The sequence below is a fragment of the Lithobates pipiens genome, unplaced genomic scaffold, assembly GCF_037356315.1.
Source record: "Lithobates pipiens isolate NorthernLeopardFrog02 unplaced genomic scaffold, aLitPip1_a1.2 Scaffold_27, whole genome shotgun sequence".
Lineage (NCBI taxonomy): Eukaryota > Metazoa > Chordata > Amphibia > Anura > Ranidae > Lithobates > Lithobates pipiens.
The window spans coordinates 223,652,831-223,679,270 of record NW_027507788.1 but is presented as its reverse complement, the minus strand read 5'-3'; the positions used below and the strand labels follow the sequence as shown (position 1 = coordinate 223,679,270).

At 44.5% G+C, this 26,440-nt stretch overlaps 1 protein-coding gene across 6 annotated transcripts in view; it reads right to left on the bottom strand.

The window, feature by feature from the left end:
* KCNAB2 (potassium voltage-gated channel subfamily A regulatory beta subunit 2) overlaps positions 1-26,440 on the bottom strand; it is a 330,950-nt gene that overhangs the window by 128,268 nt on the left and 176,242 nt on the right. For 2 of the 6 annotated variants that reach the window (XM_077458291.1, XM_077458294.1), the window contains exon 1: positions 24,089-24,321. The exons of the other annotated variants lie outside the window; for them this stretch is intronic. In XM_077458291.1, coding sequence (XP_077314417.1) covers positions 24,089-24,306 — 218 coding nt within the window. In that variant the 5' untranslated portion in view covers positions 24,307-24,321. Of the gene's footprint in view, positions 1-24,088; positions 24,322-26,440 lie in introns of those variants that run through there. 6 annotated transcript variants of the gene reach the window in all.

The following is a 26,440-nucleotide window of genomic DNA, read 5'->3' as shown; positions in this document are numbered from 1 at the left end:
GTCCAGGAGAGCAGGCGGTACACCCGGAGGGGTCAGACGACACATACCGATCGGTACCGGGTATTTATGTGGCAGCGATCAGAAGACAGCGTGACTTTCGATTCAGAGCACCACCCAGCCAATCACAAACCCAGAAATCCTGCATTATTCATGGTGCTTCATTCTTAGGAGATGTGAAATATTAATGGCGGAGCAGCTGTGTGCCCGTCCGCAGAGAGCATGACCGCAGCTCTGTGCCAACTTCCTCCACATGGGGGGGTTGGGGCTCCTGAGGGCTGATTTGGCACCACCCAACTCACCGAATTGTATCTATTAATGAGGAATCTCGGAGATCTTTGTGTATTTCCTCCAGATCTGTGCAGTAATCCGGTGTGAGACTTCCTGCCAGGGCCAGATTAAGAACAACATGGGCCTGGTGCTGAGGATTTCGGTGGGCCTTTTTATGGAAATAAATAAAATGAAGACGCAAACATTTTTTGTTAAAACAAATTAAATATTTAATGTGTTTTGATTTTTGTCATTTTTTTACACAAATAGACCTTTTTTTTTGGTGGTATTTAAACACCACTAGGGTTTTTATTTTTTGCTAAACGTGAAAAAAAGACACGTTTAAAAAAAAATGTTTTTCTTAGTTTGTGATAATATTTTTCCATAAGTAATTTTTATTCTTTACTGATGGGCATAAATGAGGCAGCACTGATGGGCATTGATAAGGGGGTGCTGATGAGGCTGTACTGATATGGGGCACTGATAATCTGCACTGATATGCAGATCTTCAGCGATGGGCTATGATGAGCTGCACTGATAGGCAGCAATGATGGGCAATGAAAACTTGCACTGATAGGCAGCACTGGTGGGCACTGATGAGCTGCACTAATGGGCACTGATGGGCTCTGATAGGGGTCACTGACAGATAGCACTTATGGGCACTGATAAAGTGGCACTGGTGAGGCAGCACTATTATGCGGCAATGATGGGCACTTATGGGTGGCACTGACACTGATAGGTGGCACTGATAATCTGCACTGATAGGCAGCACTGATGGTAAATGATAGGTGGCACTGATGATCTGCACTGACAGGCAGCACTGATGGTCAATGATAGGTGGCAGTGATAGTCAATGATTGGTGGCACTGATAAACTGCACTGATGGGCAGCACCGATAGGGCTCTGATAGGTGGCACTGATGGTCAATGATAGGTGGCACTGATGAGCTGGACTAATGGGCACTGATAAGGTGCCACTGGTGAGACAGCACTATTATGCGGCACTGATGGGCACTTATAGGCAGCACTGATGTGTGACACTGACACTGATAGGTGGCACTGATGATCTGCAGTGATAGGCAGCACTGATGGTCAATGATAGGTGGCACTGATGAACTGCAGTAATGGGCACTGATTAAATGCACTAATAGGCACTGACAGGGCTTTGATAGGCGGCACTGATAGTCAATGATAAGTTGCAGTGATGAGCTGCACTAATGGGCACTGATGGGCTCTGATAGGCGGCACTGACAAGCAGGACTTATGGGGGCTGACAAGGTGGCACTGATAGGCGGCGCTGATCAGCTGCACTGATAGGTGGCACTGGCACTGCTGAGCTGCAATAATGGGCACTGATAGGTGGCACTGATGAGCTACACTGATAGGTGGCACTAGCATTGATTGGATGGCACTGATGAGCTGCATTGATAGGCAGCACTGATAGGAGGCACTAATAGGTGGCACTGATGAGCTGCACTGATAGGGGGCACTGGCATTGATTGGATGGCACTGATGAGCTGTACTGATAGGTGGCACTGATAGAGGGCACTAGCACTGATAGGTGGCACTGATAGAGGACACTGGCACTGATAGGTGGCACTGGTACTGATTGGTGGCACTGATAGAGGACACTGGCACTGATTGGCACTGATAGAGGACACTGGCACTGATAGGTGGCACTGATAGAGGGCACTGGTATTGATTGGTGGCACTGATAGAGGACACTGGCACTGATAGGTGGCACTGATAGAGGACACTGGCACTGATAGGTGGCACTGATAGAGGACACTGGCACTGATAGGTGGCACTGATAGAGGACACTGGCACTGATTGGTGGCACTGATAGAGGACACTGGCACTGATTGGTGGCACTGATAGAGGACACTGGCACTGATAGGTGGCACTGATAGAGGGCACTGGTACTGATTGGTGGCACTGATAGAGGGCACTGGTGGTACTGATAGGTGGCACTAATAGAGAGCACTGGCACTGATGAGATGCACTAAATAGGCACGGATGGGTTGCCTGCACACTTGCACAGTCACTATGGAGTTGCAGTTAATAGACTCCGCCCCCCCCCCCTCATGTAAGTTAACCACTTCAGCCTGAGTCTAGCCCCGTGGCTTACTTTAACTTAATTGTGCTGTCGTGGCTGTTCTTAATGAAGATATTATTGTGGCTCGCCTCGCCGCTCACAGTACCGTCCGGCGCCCGCACAGAAGTGTTCGTCCAGTCCACCTTTCCCAGGCAAGCCTCGGGACGCTGGGGAAGGCCTCCGGATGACGTCACACCAGCCGGGACGTCAAGCTCCGCCTACAGCCGGATGCTGCCGAGCAGCTGAGCACGCTCAGCCTCGGCGGCGCACCGCAGTGTCTGCAACTGCAAAATTATATCAACCGGCCGCGCTGGCGGCGGCGCTGCAATTACATTAGCTGGCTGAAATGTCTGTCATATATCTGTGGGCCTATAATTAATAATGCAGCTGCCTGGCAATGAAGATATATAGCGGCCGGCGGCCGATGGCCGGGCCGTGGTGATTGGCTTTTTTGTATGTACTTAAGTGTTTGGGCCTATAATATGATGGGGGCCTGGAGCTTCAGCTCCAAACGCCCCTATGTTAATCCGGCCCTGCTTCCTGCAATAAAGACCGCTCACTGCTGATCTCTCTCCTTGTGCAGGGGGACTGGTCAAGTCTCCGCCCCCTTCTGTCAAGGGAGGGGAGGGGAGAGGTGTTCTCAACAATAGTGGAGTTAGACGTTACATAAAAGTTTTTGCACTCGTTTATACTGATTGCCCTCTACTCTGCCCCTAGTGGCCAAACTACAAATATATACATTGAGTGCAACAAGAAAGTACAAAAGACATATAAAATAAAAGTCGCACAGATATTATGTGAAGGCAAATGCAGCAAAAATAATTGAAATCTGTTTATAAAAACGCACTATACTTCCCATTTAGATGCGCCTGAAATCCGGGTACAGATGACAGACTGACAAAGGTTGCGTTTTTATATAAGTTACTTTTTTACTTTTGCTACATTTACCATGAAATTTTTCGATATGTTCAGGGCTTCAAAACGCGAGCAATTTTAAATATTGTTTTCAAAACTCCCACGTCACACCTGCAAATCACACGCGGCACACAGTTTGAGAATCACTGGTACACCCACTTGACCTTCAGAATATTTACCATATGACCACGCCATTTATTGCGATACGGTACTGCGTTACTTTAACCACTTGCCGCAAATCGCCGTCGTTGTACGTCGGTACTTTGGTGCTGAATACCGCCAGCTAGATGCCATAACCCCCGGTATTCTCAGAAATGGTGTGCAGGTCTCTTTCGGATAAACGTGGTCTCAGCGGCGGATTTGCCGCAAGATCACTTTTAATCGGGGGAGGGAGAGGGCCCCCTTCCCGCCGCGCTCCGGTCATCTTCCGCTGCTTACTGGAGCCGTCGGTAGCAACGGAGACGATCGCATCCTTGTCCCTGATAGGCCCGAAGCCGAGCGAGGGGAAGATGGCCCCCCCACTCGGCTCCATAAAGGGGGGAAAAAAATTAAATGAAATGTCATTTTTTTTTGCAATAAAAAAAAAAAAAAAGCTTAAATGTAATGTAATGTCTTTTTGACCCATCGCCCCCCCCCCCCCCCCTGATCTCATATTTAAGAGGTCCTGTCATGCTTTTTTTCTATTACAAGGGATGTTTACAAGTATTTATTGAAAAAAAAAATATTATATATCTATATATCTATCTATATATATATATATATATATATATATATATATATATATATATGTATATATTTAAACAGTGTAAAAATAAAAGAATAAAAAGTAAAATAAATAAGAAAAAAAAAAAGTAAAGCTCCCCGTCCCGCCAAGCTCACGTGCAGAAGTGAACGCATACGCAAGTCACCCACATATGAAAACGGTGTCCAAACCACACATGTGAGGTATCGCCGCGATCGTTAGAGCGAGAGCAATAATTCTAGCCCTAGACTCTAGCCCTGACTCTAAACATGTAAGCTGTAGAAATTATTAAATATCGTCTATGGAGATTTTTAAGGGTAAATGTTTGTCACCATTCCACAAGCGGGCGCAATTTTGAAGCGTGACATGTTGGGTATTAATTTACTCGGCGTAACCTCATCTTTCAGAATATATATAAAAAAAAAAAAATGGGCTAACTGTACTCTTGTCTTATTTGTTAAGTAAAAAAAAAGTGTGTTTTTTCCCCCAAAAAATTGCGCTTGTAAGACCGATGCGCAAATACGCTTCAATAGAAAGTACTGCAACGACCGCCATTTTATTCTCTAGGGTGTCTGAAAAAAATATATAATGTTTGGGGGTTATAAGTAATTTTCTAGCAAAAAAAAAGATGATTTTAACCTGTAAACAACAAGTGTCAAAAAGAGGCTCAGTCCTTAAGTGGTTAACTGACAATTGCGCAGTCTTACGACGCTGTACCCAAATAAAATTGATGTCCTTTTTTTTCCCCACAAATAGAGCTTTCTTTTCTTTTGCTTTTTTTTGTGCTATAAACAAAAAAAGGCCGAGAATGTTGAAAAACAAATTTAGGTCAATATGCATTCTGCTACATGCTTTTCGTAAAAAAATTAAATAAAAAATACCGATCAGCATATATTGATTGGCTTACTCGAATATTATAGTTTCTACAAACGATGGTATATATTTATGGAATTTGTATTTATTATTATTTTTTATACTCGTAATGGTGGCGATCAGCGACTTATAGTGGGACTGTGATATTGTGGCGGACATTCTGACACTAACTGACACTTTGCGGGAACCGGTGACACCAACACAGTGATCAGCGCTAAATTCTAGGTTCTTGAGGAACCCCTGCTAAATACGTTTCTACCTACAGCTCACAGTACATTCGCATGATCAATTAATAAAAGGTAGTTCTAAATAAAAGGTGATGGGGAGTACCTCGTGTCGCTGACTTCTCGGGAAAATCATTTTTCAAAGAAAACCGCTACAATTTTTTTTCAGTAATATTCTTGAACAAAATAATTGCAGCAGAAAAAGAAAGGCAGACAGTGAAAAGTGTGGTGTTCTCTTACAGCGGTCAGTGTACAAACGATTTCTTATATTGGTGGTCAGTGGAAAATAACATCCTTCTATTGGTGGTAAGTGGAAAAAAAAAACCCTTCTATTGGTGGTCAGTGGAAAATAACCCCCTTCTATTGGTGGTCGGGGTAGGTGGGAGCACCAACTACTGTGCTCTGCTCAAGAAACCCTCAGGAGGGACCCTAGAAGGGTCCATGGAAGCCACAGAGTGATTACCACTGATCTGCACTTATTTATATAGTGAACACTGCCATCTAGTGGTCTTTAAAGTGAAACAAAAAATAATGCTGACTTCACTGTTCTACGCCCCTTGTGCTTTTACTGCCATGGCCACCAATAGGGGGAATGTTGGGGGGGGGGGGGGGGGGTTAACACTTTCACTGTCATGGCCACCAATAGGGGGAAAGGGGGGAGGGGTAATGCTTTCACTGCCATGGCCACCAATAGGGGGAATGGGGTTGGTTCACACTTTCACTGCCATGGCCACCAATAGGGGGAAAGGGGCGGGGTTAATACTTTCACTGCCATGGCCACCTATAGGGGGAAAGGGGCGGGGGTAATACTTTCACTGCCATGGCCACCAATAGGGGGAAAGGGGGGGTAATACTTTCAGTGCCATGGCCACCAATAGGGGGAAAGGGGGTAAAACTTTCACTGCCTTGACCACCAGTGGGGGGGGGGGGTTAACATTTTCACTGTCATGGCCACCAATAGGGGGGATTTAAATGTTTTACTGCCACTGCCATGGCCACCAATAGGGAGAGGGGGGTACACTTTCACTGCCATGGCCACCAATAGGGGGAAAGGGGGGTAACACTTTCACTGCCATGGGCACCAATAGGGGGGATGGAGTTGGTTAACACTTTCACTGCCATGGCCACTAATGGGGCAAAGAGGGGAAGAGGGGCAACACTTTCACTGCCTTGACCACCAATAGGGGGAATGGGGGGGGGGGGGGGGTGGTTAACACTATTCCTGCTATGGTCACCAATACAGGGGGGATAGAAGGGTTAACACTTTCACAGCCATGACCACAAATATGGGGAGGGGGGGGGTGTTTCTGCTATGACCACCAATGTGAGAGGTACCTTTTGCTGTCTCTGACCACCCACTTTGGAAGGGGGTAGTTAAATTTCACTGCCACTGGGGGGGGGGGGGGGTTAATAGTACAGTCACCAGTGCTGTTGGCTATTATTTTGGACACTAATAATAATTCTGGGAATTTTCTTTTACTGCATCCACTGACACCAATGTTGGGGTATTCTACTCCAACTTCTACAGTGTGCACTGCAATATGTTGCAAAAATTGCAGCAGGACCACATTTGTTTGTAGCGTTCAGGTACAAAAAATGCTCTGTTCTTGTAATTTTAAGTTGACCACCACTGATCTACACCTAATTATATGGTGAACACTGCCATCTAGTGGATGCTTAAAGAACAACGATTATGTTGCAGTCCTCTACACCTCACTATGAACACAGAGGACATGCACTCACCTGATGGAGTCCTTTACACCTCACTATGAACACAGAGGACATGCACTCACCTGATCATTTCCTGCATTCTTGCACTGTTTATGGCAGATTTTCTGGCCTTTATCCTCTGCAACCCTCACAGGCCAGATTTAGCATACCGTCAAACTTTTTTTGGGAGGCTTTTTTTTTTTACAAAAACTGTACCCTGGTTTGATGTATTTAAAAAAAAAAAACATATGATGAAGGTACTACCAGCCATAATGCCACTGATGTTGATCTCAGGTTGACCTTCGTCCATTCAATGACTTCTGCGATTGTGCACTGGCTTAAAAAAGCTTGCAGACTGCCATGTGTATGGGGAGGACTGCTGAGAGGAGCCACGGGGGCCCCATTCAGCCTACCTGAGAGGGACCATGACATATTTACCATCTTAAAGCCAATCCCCCTTTGTGCCCACAGCAGCTGACAGCCGGCGGAGGGAGAGGAGGAGAAGCCGGCAGTGCTGTGGAGAAAGAGGGGGGGGGGGGAAGACACAGGGGGATCGGAGCTGTGGGGGAAGGGAAATGTGGACAGGAAAGGGGGCCATTGGAGCAGAAGGGCTGGGGGCAGTCCTTGAAGCTTATCCCCTTGTGTCCCCCCCCCCCCCCCACCAGCAACTGACAGCTGGCGGAGGGAGCGGAGGAAAAGCCGAAAGTGCTGTGGAGAAAAAGGGGGGGACAGGGGGATCAGAGCTGTGGGGGAAGGGAAACGTGGACAGGAGAGGGGGCGATTGGAGCGGCAGGGCTGGGGGCTGTCCCTGAAACTGATCCCCTTTTGTCCCCCCCGCACAGCATCTGACAGCCTGTGGAAGGAGAGGAGGAGAAGCCAGCAGTGCTGTAGAGAAAATGGGGGTCACAGAGGGATCGGAGCTGTGGGGGAAGGGAAACGTGGACAGGAGAGGGAGCAATTGGAGAGGAAGGGCTGGGGGCAGTCCTTGAAGCTGATCCCCTTGTGCCCCCCCCTCCACAGCAGCTGACAGCCGGTGGAGGGAGAGGAAAAGCCGGAAGTGCTGTGTAGAAAAGGGGGGGGGGGACACAGGGGGATCAGAGCTGTGGGGGAAGGGAAACATGGACAGGAGAGGGAGCGACTGGAGTGGCAAGCTGGGGGCAGTCCTTGAAACTGTTCCCTTTGTGCCCCCCCCCCCACAGCAGCTGACAGCCGGTGGAGGGAGAGGAGGAGAATCCGGAAGTGCTGTAGAGAAAAGGGGGGCCACGGGGGGAATTAGAGCTGTGGGGGAAGGGAAACGTGGACAGGAGATGGGGCGATTGGAGCGGCAGGGCTGGGGCCAGTCTCTGAAGCTGATCCCCTTGTTCCCCCCCCCCCCCCACAGCAGCTGGTAGCCGGTGGAGGGAGAGGAGGAGAAGCCGGTAGTGCTGTGTAGAAAAAGGCGGGGACACAGGGGGATCAGAGCTGCGGGGGAAGGGAAACGTGGACAGGAGATGGGGCAATTGGCTCGGCAGGGCTGGGGGCAGTCCCTGAAGCTGATCCCTTTGTGTCCCCCGCCCTGACAGCAGCTGACAGCCGGTGGAGGGAGAGGAGGAGAAGCCAGCAGTGCTGTGGAGAAGGGGAGGAGACAGAGGGGGCGAGTAGAGCGGAAGGGCTGGGGTCAGTCCTTGAAGCTGATCCCCTTGTGCCAAAAGCTTTACTGTAAAAAAAAAAAAAAAAAAGTCACAAATCACTACAAGTAAATGATCTACTTTCTAGGGAATAGCAAGTACCAATAAGTAAGCAAAGACGCTGTGCTGTGTGGCAGAGCCGTGTAAATCTCAGGACTGGATGGACAAAGATACAAAACCTGCGATTTCTATATTTAGCCATTAGCTTGGCATTCAACGTTAGTAAAACAAACTACCAAAAGTTGACCGTTTTAGTACATAGGCCATTCCACCTGAAACCCGACTGCCCCGACCTTACTGACTCGCCGCGCCCGGGTTGGGTTACCGGACACGAGCGATGAGGTCACTGAGCAGAAGATGACGCAGAATTGTAAATTAGACAAATAAAACTTTTAATACGTTCAGCCGCAGTTCTGAGCCGTGAAATTCAATAAGGAACGACCACAACTCTCCAAGACTAAAGTGGAACTCCGGGGAAAGGAAGAAAAAACAAAAAAAAAAAAAAAAACAGGAGAGCGCCCCTCCCCCACACAGCATGGGTTAAATGTTCCTCTATTTCAAGGGGGGCAAAAAAAAAAAGCACTTTACTTACCTTATCTCCCCCTCCCCCAGCAGATGGCGCTCTTCTCTAACTTTCCAACACTCTGATTTGTGGGCGGGCCCTCGCTGTCCTCCGGTACAATGTATGAATGATGGTCCTGCATTGTCCGTGATGACATCACAGCTGTGACCGCAGGCCCGAGCGCCAAGAGGGATTTCAGTAGAGCGGTCATATTAAAGGAGGAGCCTGCGGGAGTGGGGGGTGGGCAAGCAAAAGCCATTTTATATTGTTACTCAGGGCAAAAATGAGCATTTAACCCTTGCAGTGCAGGGTATAGGGGGAGGGGCAAGGCAATTTTTTTCTATTACCTTTGAATTTTTCTTTAACTCCTGAAGTCTTGAGACCGGTCATGTGACGGAAAGAAATCCAAAATCCAGAATGAGATAGCTATTGAATGCCGCCATCTTGGATGTGATGTCAGCAGACTCAACTGACAGTCTATAGCATCACCCCTCACTCCTCCTCTCGCAATTGCATAAAAAGGTTATGTAGGGAGGTGAGGGGGTGGGGCAAAGAAGCTGGGCCAGCACAGACAGTAAACACTCCCAGATGAGGAGGGGTTATGACATGTAAGGAGGAAGGAGCTGGGCCAGCACAGGCAGAAATTAGACACTCCTAGAAGAGGAGGGGCTATGATGTAGAAGAAGGAAAGAGCTGGGCCATCAGACACTCCCAAAAGAGGAGGGGCTATGATATATAAGGAGGAAGGAGCTGAGCCATGAGACACTCCCAGAAGAGGAGGAGCTATGATGTGTAAGGAGGAAGGAGCTGGGCCAGCACAGGCAGTGATTAGACACTCACAGAATAGGAGGGACTGTGACATGTAAGAAGAAAGGAGCTGGGCCAGCACAGGCAGTAATTAGACAATCCCAGAAGAGGAGGGACTGTGACATGTAAGGAGGAAGGAGCTGGGTCAGCTTAGGAAGCAATTAGACACTCCCAGAAGAGGAGGGGCTATGATGTGCAAGAAGGAGCTGGGCCAGCACAGGCAGTAATTACACACTCCCAGAAGAGGAGGGGCTATGATGTAGAAGGAGGAAGGAGCTCGGCCATGAGACACTCCCAGAAGAGGAGGGGCTATGATGTGTAAGGAGGATTGAGCTGAGCCAGCACAGGCAGGAATTACACATTCCCAGAAGAGGAGGGGCTACGATGTATAAAGAGGAAGGAGCTGGGCCAGCACAGGCAGTAATTAGATTTGCCCCAGAAGAGGAGGGGCTACGATATATAAAGAGGAAGGAGCTGGGCCAGCACAGGCAGTAATTAGATTCGCCAGAAGAGGAGGGGCTATGATGTATAAGGAGGAAGGCACTCGGCCATGAGACACTCCCAGAAGAGGAGGAGCTATGATGTAAAAGGAGGAAGGAGCTCGGCTATGAGACACTCCCAGAAGAGGAAGGGCTATGATGTGTAAGGAGGAAGGAGCTGGGCCAGCACAGACAGGAATCAGACACTTCCAGAAGAGGAGTGGCTATGATGGATTTTTTGTTTCTTTTAGGTTATGCCCGGAGTTGTTCTATAAAAGCTCATGGCAATTAACTTTTTTTTTTTTTTGGGGGGGGGGGGGGGGGGGATGTTAGACTTTAAAGGAAACCTGCAGTGATAAACATAGGTCACTATTTAGACACTCCCAAATGAGGAAGGGTTATGACATGTAACGAGGAAGAAGCTGGGCCAGCACAGGCAGAAATTAGACAATCCCAGAAGAGGAGGGGCTGTCACATGTAAGAAGGAAGGAGCTGGGCCAGCACAGGCAGAAATTAGACAATCCCAGAAGAGGAGGGGCTATGATATGCAAGAAGGGAAAAGCTAGGCCAATACAGGCAGGAATTAGACACTCCCAAAATAGGAGGGGCTATGATGTGTAAGGAGGAAGGAGCTGGGCCAGCACAGACAGTAATTAGACACTCCCAGAAGAGGAGCGGCTATGATGGATTTTTTTTTTTCAGGTTATGCCCAGAGTTGGTCTTTAAAAGCTCACGGCAATTAGTTGGGAGGTGTTAGACTTTAAAGGGAACCTGCAGTGATAAAAATAGGCTGCCCTAGATGAGCTTTCCTTTAGAAAATGCTAGTTCTCTGGCTGTTATACTGATCTAAGCACTTCAATACTTTGAGCCATTGATCCGGGGAAAAAAATATAAAGACCATAAATTCAGAAATAAATCAGACATAGCGACTTCCATGGATATCAGTGCAGGATTCTTCTAAATGCCTAAAGAAGACAGAAATAAAAGCCCGGACGGCCCAGACATGCTGACACCTGGACAGCTGAGCTCCGTGTTACCTGACCATGACCCTTCCTGTAGAGGTGTCACCTATACATGACTATACATTCCATTCATACATTATTGATAGAAGAAAAGGTTCTTTAAATAACTCATCTGTGTTCCAAGAAGTCCCTATCAGTTACACCAACCATAAATCATTCCTTAGGTCTGGAAGGAGATGAAGTGTTGATCTTAAGTCTGGTCCTTACTATGGCCGGGGACCTAAGGAAGGTCTTCCACATTCTACATGTTTATGGGTGTTAGCTAAGCTCTCAGGTTTGGGTGGAGTTGAAGTTTTGATCCCGAGACTGGTCCCTACTATGGCCTGGGACCTAAGAGAGACCTCCTTCTCCTTTCATATCCTACATGTCTATGTGTGATAGTCCAGATCTCTGGTTTGGGTGGAGTTGGAGTGCGGATTCCAAGTCTGGTACTTACTATGGCCTGGGAACTAAGGGAGGCCTCCTTACATATATATCCTACATGTCTATGGGTGTTAGCTAAGCTCTCAGGTTTGGGTGGAGTTGAAGTTTTGATCCCGAGTCTGGTCCCTAGTATGGCCTGGGACCTAAGGGAGACCTCCTTCTCCTTTCACATCCTACATGTCTATGTGTCATGGTCGAGATCTCTGGTTTGGGTGGAGTTGGAGTGCGGATTCCAAGTCTGGTACTTACTATGGCCTGGGAACTAAGGGAGGCCTCCTTACATATATATCCTACATGTCTATGGGTGTGAGCCCAGCTCTCAGGTTTTGGTGGAGTGAAAGTTATGATTTAGAGTCTGGTCCTTAATACTGTCTGGACCTAAGGGAGGCGACCTTCCATATCCTACAAGTCCATGGGTGATAGCCCTGTTGATCTTGAGACTGGTACTTACAGGTTGGGAGACCTCCTTCCATACCCTACATGCCTATGGGTATTAAATCAGCTCTCGGGTCTGGGTTGAAGTGTTGATCCTGAATCTGGTCCTTACTATGGCTGAGATCTAAGGGAGGCCTCCTTCCTTCAATATACTACATGTCTATAGGTGTTAGTCCAGCTCTCAGGTCTAGAAGGAGTTGAAGTGTTGACCCGTGTCTGGTCCCTACTATGTCCTGGGACCTAAGGGAGACCCCCTTCCATTGCCTACATAACTATGGGTATTAGATCAGCTCTTAGGATCCCAAGTCTGGTCTTTAATATTGCATGGGACCTAACTGAGACCTCCTTCCATACCCTACATGGCTCAGCGCCTAAATTCACCAAGGACTACTGCATGCATTGCTATGGACCATCTCCCAGAGTGCAGATAGTCTGTTCCTTGCTGTGGATGCTCCACAAGCAAAATTGAAGTGCTAAAGAGATGAGAACTTATACTGAAAAAAGCAAATGGCGAGAGCAGACAGATCTCAGCAAGGAGGTTCAATGTATGAATGATGGTCCTGCATTGTCCGTGATGACATCACAGCTGTGTATCAAACCAGTTCCACTTCTCTCAACATTGAGACCCCAGATGCTATAAAATGGGGGTCAGCGACCAGTAGATCACAGCCAGGCGGCACGCTCGCGTGCAGGTCGGGGGCCCCCGTGACTCCGGTCGCGGGTCCCGCGGACTCGATCGCCGAGGGCATACCCACGATCGTCTCACGGGGCGGCTGAACGGAGAGATGCCGTTGTAAACAGCATCTCCCGTTTTGCCTAGCAACAAGTGACGCTGATCTCTGCTCCATGTGATTGGCGCAGAGATCAGTGTTCACTAAATGAAAGCCCAGCCCCCCAAAAGTTAGTAACACACCCCTAGGAACACTTAACCCCTAGACTGCCACCCACTGGTTAACCCCTTCACTGCCAGTGTCATTTACACAGGAATCAATGCATTTAAATAGCAGTGATTGCTGTATAAACGACAATGGTCCCAAAAATGTGTCAAAAATGTCCGACGTGTCCGCCATAATGTCGCAGTCACAATAAAAATCACTGATCACCGCCATTACTAGTAAAAAAAAAAAAAAAAAAATGCCATAAAACTATCCCCTATTTTGTAAACGCTATAACTTTTGTGCAAGCCAATCAATAATCACTTATTGCGTTTTTTACCAAAAATATGTAGAAGAATACGTATCGGCCTAAACTGAGGGGAAAAAAAATATGTTTTTTTACATATTTTTGGGGGATATTTATAACAAAAAGTAAAAAAGAATGCGTTTTTTTTTTTCAAAATTGTCGCTCTATTTTTGTTTATAGCGCAAAAAATAAAAACCGCAGAGGTGATCAAATACCACCAAAAGAAAGCTCTATTTGTGGGAAAAAAAGGACGTCAATTTTGTTTGGGAGCCACGTCGCACGACCGCGCAATTGTCAGTTAAAGCGGCACAGTGCCGAATCGCAAAAAAAGTGGTCTGGTCTTTGGCCAGCAAAACGGTCCGGGGGGCTGAAAGTGGTTAAAGAAATGTTTTCTGCCCGATGGCTTTAGTCACAACATATTGAAAGTGGAGTCAGAGATTTCACCATCACCAATCATTTTTAAATGAAAAGCAATTATTCCGCATGAAAAAAAAAAACAAAGCGATCTGAGTGACTCTGTCCACAAATGATTGTTCTTTTTTTTCAATGGAAACATTTGTTTAATGATCAATGAAATCAGTTTCCGATACATTTACTATTGCCAAAGATTGCATCGTTATGTGCGTCACCCACACACACACCTATGTTACACGAGAATGCACAGAACACACAGAGGAGATTTACTAAAACTGGAGCACTCAGAATCGCGTGCAGCTGTGCATGCTAACCAATCAGCTTCTTTCATTTCCTATAGCAGTTTTTCTGCTATAGGGTGGCTGCTGTGCACTGGATCACGTGTATATACACACACACACATATATATATACACACACATACATATACACACACACACACACACACACACACACACGTGATCCTGCACTTCTGGGTAGTGGGCACAAATACGTGCCGTCAGAGTCTTGCTCCCGTATTGATTGTACACAGCGGGAGCCAATCAGCGGTCACCACAGACTATATTGTCTGCCGGCACCCACTGATCACTCGTTACACAGGCAGTACAGCCGCCTGCTTATGTAAACAAGGCAGATTGTCATTCTGTCAGTAGGGAAGGATTGGATCCTGTGTTCCTGCAAAGCAGAGACATGGATCCATATCTTCCCCTAGTCTTCCCCTCCCACACGGTACACAAACACTGGCTAGGAACACAATTAACCCTTTGATTGCCCTGGATGTTAACCTCTTCCGAGCTAGCGTCATTAGTACAGTGATAGTGCATATTTTTTAGCACTGAACACTGTATTAGTTTCCCCAAAAAAAGTATCAACAGTGTCAGTTAATCTCCGATTTATCTGCTGCAATATCGTAATCTTGATATAGTCTAATCTGGCAGAGGTATGCACTCAAAACAATTGATATGCTCACCTCTACTCCCAGCGCTCAAAGGGTGCAGTCAACTTACTCCCACCTGGGGATGGTTCTTAATACTTAGCTGCCATTATAAAATAAAACTTATCATGCATAAAAAACAAAAGAATTGGTTAACCTGAGGATTCAAATATAACCACTAACAGCGCTGATACCACATCTCCATATACAACAAACAATTTGTCTATGACAAGCATGTAGTACTTTTTAAAAAAAAAACTCTCTGAAGACGTGAAAACACGAAACGCGTCAGAGCGGTGATCACACGAGCAAGAGGGTGAGTGTTAGCCGACAAGGACCCGGGTCCACACACGGAGACTGAGTTGGATGAGATCTGCAGCCTACCGGTGAGACGATCGTGCGGCAGCACTTACACCACATATGTTATACGCTGGTTTTAAGTTGTTTTAAATGTAAGCATATTATGTAAAGGGGGGGAAAGGAATTTTTTCAATCCTAAATAAAAAGGTATCACACTATATGAGACCCCTTGAATCTTTTGCATGTCTACTACCAATGTGAGAGCAATCAGCGGGACACACAGAACCAGACAGAGGAGTTCCACATAGTGGAGACAGGCTCTAAAGTGATTGGAATCTGGTAAGCAGCCATCTATATACATATTCACGGAGGTGGAACAGCACATGGTGAAGGTGTAGGACCATACCCATACACACCCAGATATCTGAGAAGATTGTATGAATATGAATATGAAGGACTGCACTCATTGATGAGGAATAGAGTGTGATCTCTTGGTGTATGGACATTAATTCCTGACAAAAGTCTTGCTGGTTCTTTAATACTTGGTGTTTGGACACCAATTTTGATAAAAGACTTGCTGGTTTTCTAAAAAAGTACTACATGCTTAACATAGACAAATTGTTTGTTGTATATGGAGATGTGGTATCAGCGCTGTTAGTGGTTATATTTGAATCCTCAGGTTAACCAATTCTTTTGTTTTTTATGTAATCTTGATATAAGTCGCTGATCACCGCCATTACCAGTAAAAAAAAAAAAAATGTAAACAATTAAAAAATCCATAAATATATCCCATAGTTTGCAGATCCAAAAACATTTGTGCAAACAAATTAATATATGCTTACTGAGATTTTATTTTTTTTTTTAACCAAAAACATGTAGGACAATACATATTTTCCTAAATTCATGAATGAATTTGATTCCGTATTTTTTTTTTTTTTTTTTATTATTATTCTTTTATTTATTCAAGAGACATGTTCCACAACATCAGAATGATACAGGGTAAAGGATATACATAGCATTATATATAGAAGTAAAAACATAGAGGCGGGACTTCTAACGAAGTACACGATAGATCACAAAATGTTTGGTAAATGTAATTATATCTGAAACATATAGTGCTAATTGATAATACACTATCATATATAAATATTTCATATTCAATACACACACATATATATATATACACACACACATACACAAATAATTTGATACCTGTAAGATCTAAAAAAAAATCCTCTAATCCCTTATATTAACCACTACAGACCCGCGCTATTGCCAAATGACGGCATCAGCGCGGACCTACATTTCCGGGACTACGTCTATTGACGTCGTCCCGGATACGAGCGGCCTGCGCGCCCCCTGAGGGGCGCGCGCGGCGCGCTCTGTGATCGGCGAGTCCGTGAGACTCGCCTGATCACCGATCCGTGCAAGGGGTCGATCCCGACCCCTTATCACGTGATCAGCTGTCAGCCAATGACAGCTGATCATGTGATAGAACGGAGCCGGTAATCGGCTATTATTCCTCCTCGCGCTGACAGCGCGAGGAGAGAAAAAAAAAGCCGATCACCGGCGGCCATGATCGGGACATCAGTCCCGATCACGGCCAGCAATACAGCTGACCACCTGCCCCCTGCCAGTGCCCACCTGCCCACCGCCGTGCCATCCTGAATAAAAGTAAGTGCCCCCCATCAGTGCCCCCCATCAGTGCCCATAGTGCCCACAGTGCCACCTACAGTGCCACCCACAATGCCACCCACAGTGCCATCCAGCAGTGCCACCAACAGTGCCACCCACAGTGCCCACAATCTGCCTCAAAGGTGCTGCGACCCAGTGCCGCCCATCAGTGCCCAGCAGTGCCGCCCATCAGTGCCCAGCAGTGCCGCCCATCAGTGCCCAGCAGTGCCACCTATCAGAGCCACCTATCAGTGCCCATCAGTCCCATCTATCAGTGGTACCTATCAGTGCCCATCCGTGCCACCCATCCGTGCCACCCATCCGTGCCACCCATCCATGCCATCTTATCTGTGCCCATCTTTGCCCATCAGTGCCGCCTTATCTGTGCCCATCGGTGCCGCCTTATCTGTGCCTATTAGTGCCGCCTTAACTATGCCTATCAGTGCCCACCAGTGTAGCCCATCAGTGCCCACCAATGCAGCCCATCAGTGCCCACCAATGCAGCCCATCAGTGCCCACCAATGCAGCCATCAGTGCCGCCTAATCAGCGCACTTCAATGAAGGAGAAAAATGACCCGTTTGCAAAATTTTATAACAAACTATTAAAACATGATTTTTTTTTTTTGCATCTTTTTTTGTTTGTTTAGCAAAAAATAAAACTCCGAGCTGTAACTAAATACCACCAAAAGAAAGCTCTATTTGTGGGAAAAAAAATGATAAAAATTTCATTTGGGTACAGTGTTGTATGCCCGCGCAATTGTCATTCAAAGTGCATCAGCGCTGAAAGCTGAAAATTGGTCTGGGACTGAGGGGGGTTTAAGTGCCCAGTAAGCAAGTGGTTAAAGAAGGAATATATATACTGGATAAAAAAAACTTTAATTGGCCATAAAATACACAGTTCATAATAGTTCTATTAACAAAGATAACACATGATAAATATTGGGACCCGACATATATAAATCCATGTTGAAGGATAATGTATTCAAAATACATAGGAAAACCCACAGTGCTGGCTCAACGCGCTTCGAGACTTTATGTTACTCATCAGGAGAAAGCGTGCCAGTCTATCACTGCAATGACATGTTAAAAATGACTAATTAAACGAATGTAGTCATAAATGTTGGAAGTGTCAAAGAGGGTATAGTACTCCATATGATACTCACAGGGCAGCCGTGTGCTGATAATATGGTAACGCGGGCCACTAGTAGCCCCAAACAGGGAAACCTCAGCTCCCGGACAGAGGTTTCCCCGTTTGGGGCTACTAGTGGCCCGCGTTACCATATTATCAGCACACGGCTGCCCTGTGAGTATCATATGGAGTACTATACCCGCTTTGGCACTTCCAATATTTATGACTACATTAGTCTAATTAGTAATTTTTAATGTCATTGCAGTGATAGACTCCTGATGAGTGACAAAGTCACGAAACGCGTTGAGCCAACAGATGTTTTAACTATGTGTATCCATACCTCATCTATCTACTGTGGGTTTTCCTATGTATTTTGAATAGATTATCCTTCAACATGGATTTATAGATGTCGGGTCCCAATATTTATCATGTGTTATATTTGTTAATACAACTATTATGAACTGTGTACTTTATGGCTAATTAAAAAAAAATGTATCCAGTGTATATATATCCCTTCTTTTAATGTAAGGAATTCGAGATTTTTTTTTAGATTTTACAGGCATCAAATTATATATATGAAGTTTATTAAACATAAAATATTTATATGTGATAGTGTATTATGAATTACCAGTATATGTTTCAGATATAATTACATTTACCAAACATTATTTGACCCATCATGTACTTCATTCAAAGTCCCGCCCCTATGTTTTTACTTTTATGTATACTGACAGGGATGGAGATAGATGACCACATACATCACCATCTCACATAAAGTCCCCCCCCCCCCCCCCCGACTATATACATAGCATTGCATAAGTAGTACATATAACATATAATACAATAGCAACAGATTAATATTTATATATATATATATATATGTATATATGATGTGTTTTTTAGCAGCAGAAAGTAAAAAAAAAATTTTTTGGACAAAAATTGTCGGTCTTATTTTGTTTATAGCGCAAAAGATAAAAAAAAACACAGATGATCAAATACCACCAAAAGAAAGTTCTATTTGTGGGGGGGGAACATCAATCTTGTTTGGGTACAGTGTTGCACGACGATGCAATTACCAGTTAACCCCCCTGACGGTATTTCCGAGTCTGACTCGGGGTGGATTTTTTATACCAAAATCGGTATCCCCGAGTCAGACTCGGGACAGCGTCGCTGGATCCAGGAGGAGGTTTGCTTACCTTCTCCTTCGAATCCAGCGATGTCTCCCCGCTGTACGAGCGAGCCGTGCCTCGCTCGATCTATCACATCGGCGATCTCCGTGCCCTGCGAGCGTTGCGACGCACGGGCACGGAGATCGGCGCCAAATTCAAAAAGTGAAATAAACAGTATACATACAGTATAATGTAATCTTACAGATTACATTGCTGTATGTAAATATTTCACATCCCCGTTGTCCCTAGTGGTCTGCCCAGTGTCCTGCATGCAGTTTTATATTGTAAAAACTGTTCTTTATGCCTGGAAACTGGAGATTGTCCATAGCAACCAAAACTGTCACTGTACATCAAAAATGATTTTAGACCAGCTAGAAAACAGCGATAATAAATTAGAATGACTCGCAGAATTGAGCGATAGCGATTTGTGGGGAGATCCGTCATCAAATACTGAAAAGTAATGACAGTGACAATTCTGCAACTCAGCAAATTTCAGTGTTTTTGATTAGATTACATTATTGAATAATTTGTATTATTGTTATATTATTATTTGGTACAATTATTTATAATTATTTATTATATTATAATTTATGATTTAATTTTTCAAACTTTATCATACCCGGGATGTCTGCTAGACTCTGGTTTGGACAGATTTAAGAGAGTTATTCCTAAGAATTGCAGGACTACAATATAAAACGCCAAATTTTCATGCAAAATAATGGTACCGCTTTTAGCACCTAAAATCCGAAATAATGGTACCGCCAGGGAGGTTAAAGTAGCGCAGTGCCGTATTGCAGTATATAGCCTGGTCATGAAGGGGGGAAAACATTCCGGAGGTCAAGTGGTTAAAGCAACCCATATTTAACATCTTCCCAACCACGCTATTGCCAAAAGAGCGCACACCAACCCCCTCCCCCCTCCCGGGCACACTGTTTTACCTTGAGTCCTTCAGACACAGCTGATCACAGATTGCAAAAAAGGGCCAATCACAGTGGCCCTTTACCATGTGATCAGCTGTGTCCAACAGCGCAGGATCACATTATATAAATATATATATATATACACACATCCATATATATATATATATATATATATATATATATATATATATATATATATATATATATACAGTGCCTTGCGAAAGTATTCGGCCCCCTTGAACTTTTCAACCTTTTGCCACATTTCAGGCTTCAAACATAAAGATATAAAATTTTTATTTTTGTGAAGAATCACCAACAAGTGGGACACAATTGTGAAGTGGAACGAAATCTATTGGATTTTTGAAACTTTTTTAACTAATAAAAAAATGAAAAGTGGGGCGTGCAAAATGATTGGGCCCCCTTGCGTTAATACTTTGTAGAGCCACCTTTTGCTGCGATTACAGCTGCAAGTCGCTTGGGGTGTCTCTATCAGTTTTGCACATCGAGAGACTGAAATTCTTGCCCATTCTTCCTTGCAAAACAGCTGGAGCTCAGTGAGGTTGGATGGAGAGCGTTTGTGAACAGCACTTTTCAGCTCTTTCCACAGATTCTCGATTGGATTCAGGTCTGGACTTTGACTTGGCCATTCTAACACCTGGATACGTTTATTTGTGAACCATTCCTTTGTAGATTTTGCTGTATGTTTGGGATCATTGTCTTGTTGGAAGATAAATCTCCGTCCCAGTTTCAGGTCTTTTGCAGACTCCAACAGGTTTTCATCCAGAATGGTCCTGTATTTGGCTGCATCCATCTTCCCCTCAATTTTAACCATCTTCCCTGTCCCTGCTGAAGAAAAGCAGGCCCAAACCATGATGCTGCCACCACCATGTGTGACAGTGGGGATGGTGTGTTGAGGGTGATGAGCTGTGTTGCTTTTACGCCAAACATATCGTTTTGCATTGTGGGCAAAAAGTTGGATTTTGGTTTCATGTGACCAGAGCACCTTCTTCCACATGTTTGGTGTGTCTCCCAGGTGGCTTGTGGCAAACTTTAGATGAGACTTTTTATGGATATCTTTGAGAAATGGCTTTCTTCTTGCCACTCTTCCATAAAGGGCAGATTTGTGCAGTGTACGACTGATTGTTGTCCTATGGACAGACTCTCCCACCTCAGCTGTAGTTCTCTGCGGTTCATCCAGAGTGATCATGGGCCTCTTGGCTGCATCTCTGATCAGTCTTCTCCTTGTCTGAGCTGAAAGTTTAGAGGGACGGCCAGGTCTTGGTAGATTTGCAGTGGTCTGATACTCCTTCCATTTCAAAATGATCGCTTGCACAGTGCTCCTTGGGATGTTTAAAGCTTGGGAAATCTTTTTGTATCCAAATCCGGCTTTAAACTTCTCCACAACAGTATTACGGACCTGCCTGGTGTGTTCCTTGGTCTTCATGATGCTCTCTGCGCTTTCAACAGAACCCTGAGACTTGAGAACCCTGAGACAGAGCAGGTGCATTTATACAGAGACTTGATTACACACAGGTGGATTCTATTTATCACCATCAGTCATTTAGGACAACATTGGATCATTCAGAGATCCTCGCTGAACTTCTGGAGTGAGTTTGCTGCACTGAAAGTAAAGGGGCCGAATAATTTTGCACGCCCCACTTTTCAGTTTTTTATTTGCTAAAAAAAGTTTAAAATATCCAATAGATTTCGTTCCACTTCACAATTGTGTCCCACTTGTTGGTGATTCTTCACAAAAAATTAAAATTTTATAGCTTAATGTTTGAAGCCTGAAATGTGGCAAAAGGTTGAAAAGTTCAAGGGGGCCGAATACTTTCGCAAGGCACTGTATATTTTATATATATATATATATATATATATATATATATATATATATATACACACACATACACACGCACGTGATCACGACCGCCCTTTAGCATTAAAACTGCTATAGGGCGATCACCAAGTGGTTCATAGTTAAAAATACACTCACATCAGTAGCAGATAAAGAAGTGCGTGTGCATGGCTCATCCCTACGCGCTTCGTCATATGTGACGTCATCAGGGGTATGCACCCGCGCTCTATCATATAGGTCAAATGATCAAGGGGGATCGCTGCTATTGGTTAATGGACCGCCAAGGGAAAAGGAAAGAGACTAATCATCCGAAAGGCACAAAGCAAACCCACAGCGGACTCATCACAGTGTAGAGACCCTTTATATTAAATAGCGCCATCACGTGGTAGAAATAAAGAAAGCCAAAAATTGAAAACAAGAAATTAAATAGAAATTAGAAATAATAGTAAATATGCCATTTCTACCCAGCGAATTAATGATAAAAAACCTTAAGTAAAAAAGCAATTCTCCTTGGCCCAGCAGTATATACACCGAGTTACACCAAAGTTGAAACAGTAAAAATTCATTAAAATTGAATATACAATAATAAAAATAAACATCACATATAGAATATAATAGCTATTATATACAAACATTAAACTGAAAAAAACACGGTTTAAACCTAAAATACATCACAAAGCAACAGTTAAATGAGTTAAATACCCCAACAATAATAAAATTCCATAAAAGTCCCTGATGAATACTCAATATGGTAACAGTATCAACTATTATTAATGAAGCAGATTATATCCCACTATATATTTAAACCTAGAGGGATATAGGTTTTCAGTTGGTATATCCAGCTGGTTTCTGCTCTGGATATGCTTTGTTTCGCATTACTGCCCTCCCAGTTGGGGATATATTTTTCTAGGGCAATAATAGTAGTACCGGAGGGGTTCTTATTGTGTCAAAGCATAGTGCTTTGACATGCTATATCCCGGGAAGCCTTTCCATATGTTGGCAATGTGTTCCCCCCACTCTTATCAGGGGGTCACTATCATTCTGGACTGCAAACTTTGACTCATTAAATTAGTTTATTTCTTTTTGAACTTTATATTTTATTACTATGTATCTACAAGTCACACATTTATTTTGTTGGTGGGTTACTATGTAGGATTGCAACCATTTTAGTAAATCTGCCCCATAGTGACCGAGACAGTAAAATACACCAACACACTCCAAAAAAACTTTTTTTTTTTTTAGTTTGGGATAGAAAGGACCCTTTAGAGACCCTGTCAGGTTTTCATTAATGTCTATGCTCCCATTAGGAAGATTCACCCTCTCTATTTGTCTGGTTATCACCGAGAAAATTTCAAATTTTGGGTTGTCAACTGAACAGGAATAGAGGAGAAACCTTCCATTGGGGACATTAGTTTCCCTTTACTTCCTGTCCCATAGCCACAACAGGAAGTGTGAGGGAATCCATGGTTGTCACCAGAACGAGTGTCCCCACTGGAAGCTTTCCCCTCTGTTGCTGTTCTGGTGACAACCCAAAATGTGGGACTTTCTTTGACTTTCCTTGATAAACAGTCACCAGGACAAATAGAGAGAGTGAATCTCGCCGACAGGGGGAGCAGAGCAATACAAAACTGATAGGGGTTCTAATCTCTCTCCACTCCACCCAAAGCTACACAAAAAAAGTTCTATTGCATGCAGAGCGGTGCAGTGTTTTCAGAGCAATTTTTTCCACGTACATTACTGAAGCACATGTTGGGGAAACACCATTTTTTGCTCTGTCCTGCACTGTCCCTGGCATGGCTGGGCCCCTCAAAGGCGAAAGAGCCTTTATTAAATACACCCCAATATGTCAGGGCCCAATACATCCCCCACATGCATGGTATTGGGGAGATTCAACAAAGCTGGTGCTTTGTTGGAGCTGGTGCAGCTGTGCATAGCAACCAATCAGCTTCTAGATTTTAGACTTCGTTCACACTAGTGCGGCTTGTAGTGCGGCTTGTAGTGCGACTTTGGACACATTAGCATCCATTCCGATGCAACTTAAAGTTGCAGTGACTTTGAAAAGGTTCCTGCACTACTTTGTGACTGGAGTTTGAACGGAGTCTTATTGTCAAAGCTTAATGGAACAAGTTGAAGTTAGCAGCTGATTGATTACTATGCACAGCTGCCCCAGTTTTAGTAACTATCCCCCCCTATTATTTCAAAATATCTTGTATACCATTCAAACCAAATTCATGTTGGTGGCATGCTGAATAAGTTAGAGTTTTGGACAGAAAGAGATGAAGGATGGCTTACCTATATCTCATGCCCGTCTTGCGGGCGGTGCAGTTGTCCAAGGACAGCCCATGCATCTTCAGGAACTCCTCCATGTTCTTGGCGTGTGCCGCTACCCTGACATCGCGGAGGCGCTGCAGCTCCACCACATCTACCTGATGGACCTGGTTAATGCCCCAGTCCGAGTGGTACCTACTGAGCACGCTTTTCAAGCTCCCGCTGTATGACATAGACAGCATCTTGCTGTCCGTCCTGGGAATCTGTGGATTTTCATGATGGACAGATTTAGACGGCACGCGGGTCCGCTTAACGGACGAGACTCTGTAGTCGTTACAGCTGGCTCTCTGAGTAACAAACATAATTTCCGAGCTTGTGCTTAAAGAACGAAGCTCGGAGGGCAATAACGAAAAACAAAAATAAAAAAGGAAACTTTCAAAAGCAAAAACGTGCCAAGACAGCTGGAGAGTCGGCTAATTAATGGACCTTTCTATCCTCTCTTTGTCCGGGATGCCAAAGAGACATGTACACATGCATGTCATTGGTCACCGGATCCCGAAACGGGTAAATGGATCTAGTCTCAAGAACTTAGGTAGAACAATGCAAGGCGAACTTGATAGGTCCCAACAAAGACATCGTAGTAAACTACAGTCACTTAAGAAGCAAAATAAAAAAAAAAAAGGGGAGCTCTTCATGCATAACATAGGTCTCTTAGGAAATGCATCGTGCTAGTTAGACTTTCAGGACATGCAGATTAAATAATATCTAACATGGCTCAGCAGATGGAGTTACATTCCTGAAATACAAATATGTTCTTCAAGAGTTTTTATTTTATTTATTAGTCTTCAGAATGTCTTAAAGATATAATAGTTTGGTGATACCATGAAATAAATCCTCCAGTATTTCTAAAGGCTTCTATTTAGTCAAAGGGCCAGTTTATCAATTCTCCGGTCTTCCCATATTTTCATTTGGCAGATGTACTTTCTTACTTGTTATGGTTCTATCCTCGGGTCCTCCGAATGGTTTTCTACAGGACCCCGAATATAACCAGCGATTTTGTCACCCTTTACAGCAGCAGCCTGGCACTGAATGCCCTTGCTATCTTGTCTAGGTTTGTAGCCCCCCCCCCCCAAAAGTAGTGGTATGCCCTATCTAAATTACATTTAGTGTGCTAAGGTATTGTGTATCAACACAAACAAAATATTGTTTTTGGGCTTTTTTTTTGCATTTCACTGTTAAACTCCTGCAGCCTCATGGCAGCCGCCTCATATCTACATGCACATGCAAATGCAGTAGGGTCCACTGAAGGGAGTTCATAGAAAATTGATTGAGACCAGACCTTCAGGGAGTATTTATGGATGTTGTTCTTTATCATAAAGAGGTGGTATGCATCATAGGCACAAAACCTTACAACCAAGGTTTGTAGTTACAGTAGGGTAAGCAAGGTAGGGCCAACTGAAGGGAGTTCATAGGAAACCTGAAAAACAGACCTTTTAGGGAATTATCATGGGTGCTGGTCTACGTTATGGGGGGAAATTGAAGAATGGTATAAACCATGGGCAATGGACTCCACCTCGATTATATTATCTGTAACTACAAACTCTGGTTATAAGGTTTTGTGCCCATGGCATAGACCACCGTCTCATTTCCCCTCATGAAGTAGACCAACACCCATGATAACTTCAGAATGGCCTGATCTCCATGGGTTTTCTATGAACTCACTTCAGTGGTCTGGTCTTCTTAGGGTTTTTATAAAATCACTTCAGTGGACCACACCTAGCTTACCCTACTGTAACTACTGTAGGAACCTTGGTGGTAAGGTTTTGTGCCTATGACATAGGTAAACACTTGTGATAATTCCCTAAACGTCTGGTCTCCATCTGTTTTCTATGAACTCACTTTAGTGGACCTTACATTGCTTACCTTACTGTAACTATGAACCTTGGTGGTAAGGTTTTGTGTCAATGACATTGTCCACCCCCTCATGATATACTTAGACATCTGTGACAACGCACAAAAGGTCTGGTCCTCATGGGTTTTCTATGCACTCACTTGCATGGACACTACCTTGAAGACTAGACCTTTATGTAGTTATCACTAATGTCTATCTACAGTATGTAATGAGGGGGTAGACTATGTCATGGGCATAAAACCTTACAACCAAGGTTCATAGTTACATCAGGGTAAGCAAGGTATGGTCCATTGACTTGAATCCAAAGGAAACCTATGGAGACCGGACCTTTAGGGAGTTGTCATGGGTGTTGGTCTGCTTTATGAGAAGAAAGGAAGTGGTGTTCTATGCCATGGACACAAAACCCTACAACCAAGGTTTGTAGTTACAGTAGGGTAAGCAAAAAAGGTCCACTGAAGTGAGTT